Source organism: Arachis ipaensis, chromosome B05 (genome assembly GCF_000816755.2).
Source record: "Arachis ipaensis cultivar K30076 chromosome B05, Araip1.1, whole genome shotgun sequence".
Taxonomy (NCBI): domain Eukaryota; kingdom Viridiplantae; phylum Streptophyta; class Magnoliopsida; order Fabales; family Fabaceae; genus Arachis; species Arachis ipaensis.
In genome coordinates this window covers 133,499,900-133,510,880 of record NC_029789.2, presented here as the reverse complement: position 1 = coordinate 133,510,880, position 10,981 = coordinate 133,499,900, and the positions used below count along the sequence as shown (strand labels likewise).

At 37.2% G+C, this 10,981-nt stretch overlaps 1 protein-coding gene across 5 annotated transcripts in view; it reads right to left on the bottom strand.

Annotated features, from left to right (window-relative positions):
• LOC107644254 overlaps nt 1–6,721 on the bottom strand; it is a 27,191-nt gene extending 20,470 nt beyond the window's left edge. Inside the window, exons 1-2 of one of the 5 annotated variants that reach the window (XR_002347328.1) lie at nt 6,537–6,721; nt 5,650–5,885 (exon numbers count right to left, since the gene is read on the bottom strand). Coding sequence is in view for 1 of the 5 variants with exons in the window: in XM_021102852.1 (XP_020958511.1) it covers nt 5,976–6,015 (40 nt within the window). In the remaining 4 variants the exon portion in view is untranslated. Of the gene's footprint in view, nt 1–5,649; nt 5,886–5,975; nt 6,017–6,497 lie in introns of those variants that run through there. The other 4 variants (XR_002347325.1, XR_002347327.1, XR_002347329.1 and 1 more) reach the window with 4 other exon arrangements.

The following is a 10,981-nucleotide window of genomic DNA, read 5'->3' as shown; positions in this document are numbered from 1 at the left end:
TTTATTCTAAATCACGTGAGAATAATGAGATCTTATCCCTTCTCATTTCACACTAAATCATAGTATTAAGATGAATATTAGACTATTTAAGCTTATCTAAATGAGGTATGTATATTAGGCTTCTCTACCTTATATTCTCACATTAAAGTCTAAATGTTAGTGACTAAAGTTTTAGTGGGTTGGTAAAACTCAATAAACTACCACAATTTCTTAGCTAAATTGTACAAGATTAAATATAAAAAAAAGACAAAAACCATGGCTGCTGTGATTTTTAACAGAACAAGTTTAGGATATGAATTCGTGAGTTTAGGAGAGAATCCGAAGCCAAAACCAAATGGCAATTTAGAGAAGTTTCATAGTGGAGGTGATGTTGAGAAGTACACAATGATAAATTATGATATTTCTTTTTCATTAAAGTCGAAATTGAAAGAATTCCTTAGAGGTAATGTTAACTTATTTGCATAGATACCATTTGATATGCTGGGTATAGATTAACTTGCTATTGACCCCACAGCTAAATCGGCCACTCAAAGACGTCGAAAGATGTCTTCAGATTGAGCTGCCGAGATTAAGAAACAAGTTCAGGGGTTAATGTATGCTAGGTACATACAGGAACTAACTTATTGACCATGGCTATCAAATGTGGTAATGTTGAGAAAATCTAATGAAATATAGGGAATTTGCGTGGATTATACTAATCTGAACAAAGCTTGTCCAAAAGATTGTTTCCCACAACCAAACATTGATAACGTGATTGACTCAGTCTTGGGATATCGAGTACTTAACTTCATAGATGCATATAAGGGTTATAATAAAATATCCATGCATTGTTTAGATGAGGAAAAAACTGCCTTCATAACCCCTGAGGGTATATATTGTTGTATTGTAATGTTGTTTGGTTTAATAAATGCAAGGGTCACTTATCAAAGGTTGATGACCAAAGTTTTTAAACAATATTGATAATATGCTGATAAAGGCCAAAGATGATTATGATTTGATTATTGAATTAGCAGAAGTCTTTGACTGTCTACGACTTTATCAAATGCGACTAACCCGACAAAATGTGCATTTGGAGTATGGGGAAGTAAATTTCTTAGTTTCATGGTAATGCAAAGGGGAATAAAGGCTAACCCATAAAATTTTCAAGCTATTCTTAACATGTCGAGTCTTCAAAATCTCAAAAGGGTTCAAAGGCTGGCATGTTAACTAGCAGCCTTGTCAAGGTTCCTGGGAGCCTCAGCTGAAAAGGCAAAACCATTTTTTAGATTGAACGAAACAAGAAACATTAGCTTTAGCTTTAGGTTTAGAAGATGAAAGTAAGCAAAAACGACCTATATATTTTATCAATACAGTCCTCCAAGGACCACAGGTAAAATATAGTAAGCTAGAAAAATTGGCCTTTGCATTGCTTACCTTGGCATATTGATTAAGACATTATTTTCCAAGCTATTTAATCATAGTGAGAATCGACCAGCCGATTAAAAAAGTTTTTCATTAAACTGTCACAATTTGATATGTATTATGAACCTCGTTATGCCATTAAGGCTCAAACGATGGTGGATTTCTTAGCCGAGATGAGACACTTAGTGGCCGATGCTAATTGGAAAGTTTATGTAGATGGAGCCTCAAACTTCAAAACTGGTGGAGTTAGTCTAATCCTTACTAAAGAAAAAGACATAGTGATTGAGGCCTTCGTCAAGTTTGACTTTTCAATATCGAACAATCAAGTTGAATATGAAGCTTTGCTAATAGGATTAGCATTAGCTCATGAGGTCGGAGAAAAGAAGATCACTGTTTATAGTGATTTTTAGATTGTGACTTTGCAAATTAACGGTGGCTACCAAGCCAGAGATCCATTGTTGCAATTGTATTTGAAAAAAGTTCAGGAGGATGTAACTAATTTTGAATCCTTTTGATTAAGCATGTTCCTAGAGAACAAAATACTTGGACCGATGTCCTATCTAAGTTAGCAAGTAGCAAACCTGGGAGTGGAAATCCAACTTTGATTCAATAAGTGTTGCAGGAACCTTATGTTAGTACTAACAAGGTAATGATATCCCACTCTAGTATTATTAGCACTTGGATGGATCTGATCTTGACGTATTTAGAACACGAATTTTCTTAAAGACCCAATAGAAGCCGAAAAGCTAAGATTGAAATCATCTCAATATACCATTATAAATGGTCAATTATATAAAAGAGGGTTGTCACATCCTCTACTTAAATGTTTAGCCCCTCAGCAAGTGATGTATGTGTTACAGAAAATTCATGAAATATGTTATGGATATCATTTGGGTGGAAAAGTCCTAGTTCAAAAAGTCATGAGGGTAGGATACTAATGGTCCACAATCATTAAAGATGTAATGGAGCATCTAAAAAAGTGTGAGAAATTTCAGCTTCATGCCAACCTTCACCAAGTCCCACCTCATGAGCTTGTATCTGTTATACTGATGAGACCATTTTCTAAGTGGGGAATGGATCTCTTAGGCCCATTTTTTCAAGGTTTTGGGCAAGTGAAATTTTTTATAGTAGTAGTAGACTATTTTATGAAGCGAATTAAAGCCATGCCACTGTTAAGCATAACGTTGATTAAATGTCAAAAGTTTTTGTGGAGACAAATCTTGATTCAATTTGAATTATCTGCGGTCATTGTAATAGATAATGGTACTCAATTTGCATCAATTGAGCATCCATAAGCTAATGGTCAGGCTAAAGAAGCTAACAATGTCATCCTAAATGCGTTAAAGAAAAGGTTGGATGAGACCAAGGGGCTATCGACTGATGAATTATGATCTGTACTTTGGTCGTATTGTATGACACCAGAATCTTCCACTAGATAAACACTTTTTGGGATAACTTATGGTGAAGAGGCTGTGATTCCTGTTGAAATTGGGGAACCAAGTCCTACGATGCTTCTCGGAAGCATAGATGATCGTGTTGCACTTGATGTCAAATCTCATAGATGAAGTGAGATTAATGACCACACTTTTATGAGGGTGGCGATTGATTAGAGTGGCTAAAAGGTATAACACTAAAGTAAAACTTAGAAGTCTTCAAGAGGGTGATTTAGTTTTGAGAAAAGCTGATGTTGGCACCTCGTCAAGTCAAGGAAAGCTATCACCAAATTGGAAAGGACCCTTTAGGATTAAGGAAGTCCTAGAAAAAGAAACATGCAAGATAGAAAACTTCAGTTTCAATAAAACTTGAATTAGTTTTATTTTTTATTCAATAAAGTCTTAGTTTCAATCCATATTGATATTGATGAGCGGATATTTTATACACTTTTTGACATCACTTTCATATAGTTTTTAGTGTGTTTTATTTAGTTTTTATTAAGTTTTTATAGGTTTTAGTGTTAAATTTATATTTTTGGATTCTACTATGAGTTTTTGTGTTTTTAGAAAATTTCAGGTATTTTCCGGCTAAAATTGAGGAGTTGGAGCAGAAGTTTGATTCAGAGACAGAGAAAGCACTGCAGATGCTGTCCAAATCTGACATGCTTGCACTCGAAAGAGCTTTTCTGGAGCTACAAAAGTCCAAATGGAGCACTTTCAATGGCTATGAAAATCTGACTTCCAGAGCTTTCCAGTAATATATAATAGTTGATACTTTGCTTCGGATTAAAAGGCTCAAAACTGGCGTCCAACGCCAGCTTCCTGCCCCCTTCCAGGCATCCAGCGCCCAAAGAGCATAGTCTAGCGTCCAAAGGCCCAGAGAGGACCCCCTAGCTCGTATTCCATGCACAAGAAGCCTCATAGCACATAGATCTCATTAAAGTGGGCCTCAAAAGTAGATTTTAGCACTAGATAGACTGTTTTACCTTAACTAGTCATCTGTTTAGTATTTAAGGGATCTTATTTATGTAATTCGGGGAGACTTTAGAACCTTTTACACCTCCCGCGGAGGGAGGTCTGCCATATTCACGTTTTTCCATTGTTTTTACCTTCAGTATATGTTTTTAAACCTCCTAGATTGAGGGGAGGAGCACTGTTGAGTCCTATGAATTAATAAAAGTACTATTGTTTCTTCTTCAATCCGTGTCTGATCTATCTCTAAGATGTATATTCCGATCTTCATCATGGTGAACAGGACGATCTGATAAATTGGCTCTGTTCATCACATTAAGATGAACGTGCCTGACAAACACCCGCGTCTACTTGGGTTCGTATGAGTACCTGGAAGAAAAGCACGAGCCAACAACTATGTTTATACATCTCTCAGACGGTTAATCCACGACTTCGTTGGGGACTTCTCGAGACACCAGTTCAACCGATTTCTTAGGAGATTAGGGTCTTCGTGGTATAGGCTAGAATCCAAAGAAGCAGCGTTATCTGATCTGAAAGATTCGACCTTGTCTATGGCGTTTTGAGTAGGATCGCCAAGAGAATGGACTGCTATGCGCTTCACTCTTCGTCAGATTGAGTAACCACAGCCAATGGCCACGCCCGTGTTCAACCTGTAGCAGAGGAGATCAATGACCACGGGCAATGACTTTGATCACTTACAGCCTGCCATAGAAGAAGATCATTCACAAGTAAGGAAGACAGTAGTACCAGAGTTAATCCAGAAAGACAAAGCAACTCCGACTCTCAACTCTATTCCTATCCCTGAAAACACTTGTTTTACAAATACAAATTATGAATAGTTTCCTCTAATCCAAAGACCTTCTGATTAAGCCTGACTAAGACCTGCAAGACAACCATTGCTTGCTTCAAGCCACAATCCTCATGGGATCAACCCTGACTCGCTCAGGTACTACTTGGATGACCCAGTGCACTTGCTGGTACTGCTACTGTACGAAATAGTGTGGGTTTTGCGTACACGCGCACCAGATATCTTTGTTTATCTTATGATGTTAAACGTATATATGTTAATACTATGAGTAAATGGTCGCACTAATATCGAAAAAACGATAACAAATAAATAAAGCGCAAATATGTTAATAAAAAACGGTCATATAAGACCAAAAGTCCAGAATTAAAGGGCAATTACATAAGCTTAACCAACATAGTTAAAGTGGAAAATACCCCGAAATGAGGGAAATACGTTGCAAAACATAAAATAACTTAGTACATAATATCTACAACTTGCCAATCCATGACCTTCTTGAAAGCGCTAACTGAGGAGATATCCAACTCAAGAGCCAAAAGCTTGATCTAGTTGAAAATGTTCTTCTCAGCATCGAAAATACCATCAATAGCAGCCCATTCTGCATTCTCAGCTGTCTTGGTTAGTTTAGAGTTATTCTTCTCTATCTCAACAACCTTTTTCATCAAGTCCTTAACTCGAGATATTGAAGTCTTCTTATCCTCTTCCAAAGATTTAACACTTTCTTGGATTTTCTTCTTGTAACAAGGCTAAGGTAGCATTTAGAATTTGAATTTGAGTAGCAGAAGTTTGAAGCTCTTTTTCTTTTGATGCAATTTTAGAATGGAAGCTCGGGATCTCCTTCTCTACATCCTAAACGAAGGCAGCTGAGCAAAAGAGCATCTTCTAAATTCAAGGTAAGGTGTCTTCCACAGGCATCTCAACTAACTTTGACTTGGTTTCCTCGGTCAATAAGAAAGAATCGACAAAGTCGCAGTAGCAAAAGTCTTTTTTCAAGGCACAACCATAGGAACTTGGATCTTCTGCTTAAGTGATTGTTGATTTCAAAAGCCTTTTGCCCTTTCTCTTTTGTTTCTTTCTCACTAGAGAGCTTGAAGGAGAATGGGCATCTAAGATTTCAATATCAGGGGTTGATTTCTGGGGTTCTGGAGGTGGAAGATTGCTATGGGTAGCTGAAGAAGAAATCTTATCCCTGCCTTCAGTGTTTATCGGGACAGTGTTAGTACCCAACCTTTTCCTCATAGCAGCAATGGCCTCAATTCCGCCAGCAATTTTAACTGTCAAAAGAGGAAAACAATTAAAGTGAGAAGAAAATTATACTATTTAAAATTCAAAAAACAGACATCAATAAGAAGAAATGTCATTACCAACAACATTTTTAGAAGCTTGCACATCCGCAAGGATCATCCTCAAACCCAAAGGGTTATCGTTCCATAAACCAAGACAAGTGTGTACGATGTCACGCTCTATTGGGTTCACACCTTTCAGTTCAATCTTTAGAGAAGCAACGAGGAAGTTCCAATGAAGGTTAAACCTCTTTTCATCCTCCAAAGCCATGAAAAAAGGTTGGGACTTATAGACTCTTTCAACTTTAAATTATTTTTCTTTAAAACTATGGTAAGATTCTTCAAAAAGGTTGAAAATTCTATGATTGTGGTTAGCTTGGAAAGATAGGAAGCCTCGACCATGAGCACCAAAAGGAAGTTAAGTTAAAAAAGTAAAAAAATACTCTGGTGGAGATGGGAAAGTTGAGGAATGAACATAGTAGTTCAAACCCTCGAATGATGGCCCCAATTAGGATGCAGCTGAGAAGGGGCACATCCACACAACTTCATACATTCACATCCAATTCGAAACATTTTCGGTATAATGATTGATATGGCAAAGACGCTCTCCTTAGTTAGGGAGAGTAAGTGAGTAGTGGTTACCGACATCGTCAAAAGTGAAGATCACACCTGACCCTTTCAATTCATCAAGACATTCCCGAGTGATGGTAAAAAGAGTATTTTTAACTTCTTCAGCTACCCAAGTATATAAATCATGTTTTCGGAAATAACTGGAAGTCGGAAAAGCTTAGCCGGAGGTTCCATTGCGTTCATCAGTGGCAACCACTTTTCTCCTTAACATTTTTTGGGCAAACCTGTAAAACTCGGTTAATTAATGACTAATTAACCCATAAATTAGAATTTATTCTAGAAAGCCAAAAATGTGATTTTTATGGCTTAATATGATAGAGGAGATTAAAATGATAATTTCGATACCAATTTTAAAGAAATCGGACCAAGATTGGACCGAACGGACCAAACCGGACCAACCGGACCCATATTGGGCCCTTGCCCCAACCAAACTAAACCTAAAACCCTAAAAATAACACTCTCTCTCCTTACTAAACCCTCAAACACGCTGAAATGGAGTAAGGGAGGGGAAGAACACTCTTCCAAAGTTTTACCCTTGCTTGATCTTCAACCACCATAACTTTTGATCCGGAGCTCCGATTGTCACACCGTTTATGGCCACGCGTTCACTACAACGAGCTCTACAAAATCCACTACTTTGTTCTTGTGGTAATCCACGATTTTAGTCCAGTTTTCTCAGCCTTAAATTCGATTTTTATGGAGAAAAAGTGTTGAGATTTTGGGCTCCTTGATCCTTGGGTGTGGTAAGATTCTCAACCCTAGTGGAATTTGTGGATTTATGATGTTTGGGTATTGAGTTGTTGTGTTTGGATGTGATAATTATGGTTAGGAAGTGTATATATGTGTGTTGGAGCTTGATTGAGGTTTTGGAAAGCTTGGAAAAGGGCTTTGGTGTGCTAAAAATCTGTTCTTGGAGGTGTTGAAGCTTTGAGAGCTTGTGGAAAGGTGATTTGGAAGTACTCCGGGTTGAGCGGGGAGATCGGCTAAGGTATGGTCTCGGTTTCCTGTATCTAAAATGTAATGTGGTGTGAAAACTTAGGCTAGATGCCCTAAGATAGGAATTGAATTGTTGATGTTGTTGAATGGTTGAGATATATTGTGTGGTCATATATGTAATTATGAATATTGATGTTTTGATGGTATTATGCATAAGAGATATGCATGTTTTGATATATGCTTGATGATTTGGTTGAGGTTGAATTGTGAGTGAAACCATGTTGATGGTGGGAATGATATTGATTGTATGTAATGATGGTTGATTGGAAATGGTGTTGTTGGAAATTGGGATGAGGAAGAATATATGATATGATAATGTATTTGATTTTGGGCTATTTGATTGAGATGAGTTAAAATGGTGGGATGACAGTTTGTGAATTTGATAAAAATGTTAATGTATGAGTTGAGGAGGCTTGAGGTTGATTTTTGGTATGTTTTGGTTGATTTTAAAAAGGGTTGGAATTGGTTTGTTTTGAAAATGGCACCTTGTAGTTTTGTATGAAATGTGGTTTTTGGGCATACTTTGATGGAGCATAACTTGGACTCCGGATCCCCGATTTGTGCCAAACTTATTTAGAAATGAAATTGGATCCATGATGTTTATGCTGTTTGAAGAACGGGTGAAAAATGATTTGAAACGGAGAAGTTATGCCCATCAGAAGATTAGGGTTTGAAACTGTGAATTCTGCAGCTTTTTAACTTAGTAAAATTTTTGGCAGAACACACCCCCACACGTATGCGTGGCCGACGCGCACACGTCGTTTTCAAATGTTCACTACCCACGCGTGTGCCTGGCGGACGTGTACGCGTCGATGAGCTAAAATAATTGCCCAACCAAAATTCCCGAGAGTTGTGCGGGAATTATGCTGGTTTTGTGCGTGTGGCACAAAACACACCCACGCGTACGCGTGGCTGACGCGCAGGCGTCGCTTTACTTTTCTACCATCCACGCGTGCTCGTGGGGGACGCGTACGCGTCACTGTATCTTGCTGCCTTCCATGCGTGCGCACGGGCGACGCGCACGCGTGACCTTGTTTTCACCCCAAAGTTGATATTTTGAGTTTTCAAAGCCAAATTTCAGACTTCTAAGCCTCCGGTCTCATTTCTTATGTCTTAAAATTTGATGATATGCCTAGCAATGAGAAGGGTTAGCAAATGTGGTAACTTGTGGATGAAGAAAAGGGAGAATTAATGATCAATGATGATCAAAGATGATTGTATGAGATACAGAGGGTGATTGTGGAAGTGCTTTATATGCCATGAGCCGAAGGGCTGTAATTGTTAATAAATTGGCTGGTTATGGATTGAATTATAAGCTGGATGGCTGAGTTATTGCCGAATTATAGCTGAGCCATTATTGAATCATGGCTGAGTATGATTGCATATATGCGTATTGAATGAAATGTGAATGTTGCACTTCCACTATCTGAGATACGAGTTTCCTTGGGAGAAAGCAGTGGCTAGCCACCACGTGCTCCAGGTGGAGACTCGATACTCTGCTGACCCTATGTCGTAAGTGTGGCCGGACACTGTGAAATTTCCGGATGAGCTACCAGGATTTGTCGGGTTGGCTTTATAACCGACCGATGAGGCTCATCAGCTATTAGGACAGGCATACATCATATGCATATTATGTGAATTGTTTGGAATTTCCTAATTGACTGCATATTACTTGCTAATTGTCTAAATGCCGTATCTGTTTCCTATTTGTATATCTCCTTGTCTGATATAATTGTGTTTGCCATATTATATTACTGCTGGTGGTTGGGAGGTCTGAAGGATTTGGAAACAGAAGTATTAGTTAGACTGAAGATCTTTAGTCAGTTGCCTTTTATGGTTTAGTTTATTTATAAGCTTTAATTTATCTGTTGGAAGTTCTAGGATTGCCTTCGGCTTTCCCAAGACATTACATGTTAGATATGTGGGCACTGTTACCATACTGAGAACCTCTGGTTCTCACCCATGCGGATTTTGTGGTTTTCAGATGCAGGTCGTGAGGCTCCTCGCTGATGGCATGCTGGAGACTTCTGAATTAGCGAAGATCCTTGGTTCTCGGGACTTTATTTTGGTCTTATGTTTTTACTTAGATACTTGTTATCTCCACTAAACAATTACATACTGTTTTGACTTCTCTTGGAGGTTGTCTTGGAGAATAGGTTTTGTAGTTTGTCCTTGGGGTTTCCCTTGGGTTTCTTACTTTATGTATATAACTATGTATACTTTTATACTTGGACCGGTTATCTTCGTAAATCGGGTCTTGAGTTTTGATATTTGTACCTTTGGCACTCTTTTGTTTATGGTTTCGCGTTAGTTTATCCTTTACCTGTTTCGTTACGTTATCGATCGGAATGTTGCACTCTTTGAGTTACGAATTTGTTTTACCCCTTTTTCTTCAAAGGTTCCTAGTTATAAACATTATTCACACTACTATATGTACTAAATTTTATATTTTAGCGGTTGTAATATCTTGCCACCTCTGTCTTATGACTTAAGCATAAGGCTCTATGTGATAGGGTGTTACAAACCTGTATGAGAACCATCATGTTTTAGAAAATCAAATTGAATGAAATTTGCTCCAAAAACAGTAAAAACAGAAAAATAGAAAAAAAGTTATGTGGTGGTACCCGATCTAAAAAATAAAAAAAAAAATTGAAAGAAAATGAGAAGGAAAGCTTTTATGACCAAAAGAAAGGTGGTTCGAAGGAGAATTAAGGGATTCTCACATGCCAAATAGAAATACATCTATGAAAAAACAAAATAATAGAAGCTGGCACAGAAAATTATAAAAGAAGAAGTAGAGAGAAATGAATGCAAACAAATACATCTTCAAGTGTAAAAAATGAAAAACAAAAAAATAGAAAAGAGAGAGTACATAGGAGTTACAGAAACTAGATTGATGAAGATGCGGTGAGTAGAGTTAGAAGATGAAACGAGAAAGGAAAGAGAGAAATCTTTTAAGTAAAGTTGTTCAGAAAACGATGTGCAATAATTGTGCATAGAGAAAATGAAAAGTTTTCTCAAAAAAAAAAAAGAAAATTTATCGCCTAAAACTAAAGGCCGAAATAAAATTTAATTGGGCCAATACACTAAACTCAGACACTTTAACAAAAAGCATTGAATCAAAATTTTGAATTAAGGCTCAATGTTTATAGGAAAAGAGTTTTTGAGCCAAATGTATTATAACAACAAAAAATCTTATTGAAACCTTCACAAATAACGTATCTGAAGCAATAAAAGTATTAGTTAATAAAGATGTTATAAGATCAAAGTATTAAGTTAGGAAAATGACTAGAAAAGCAAAAAGTAATGTTTTTATCACTATGAAAGGAAGGTAACAAAATGAGGTAAATACATTTCTCAGATAGAATCATAGTAACAAAAGATACTTATTGACTTAAGCATTGAGTATCCTTGTTGTAGATTGTCCTTTTAGTTTGGTTTTCGACGAAGATAGGATTTTG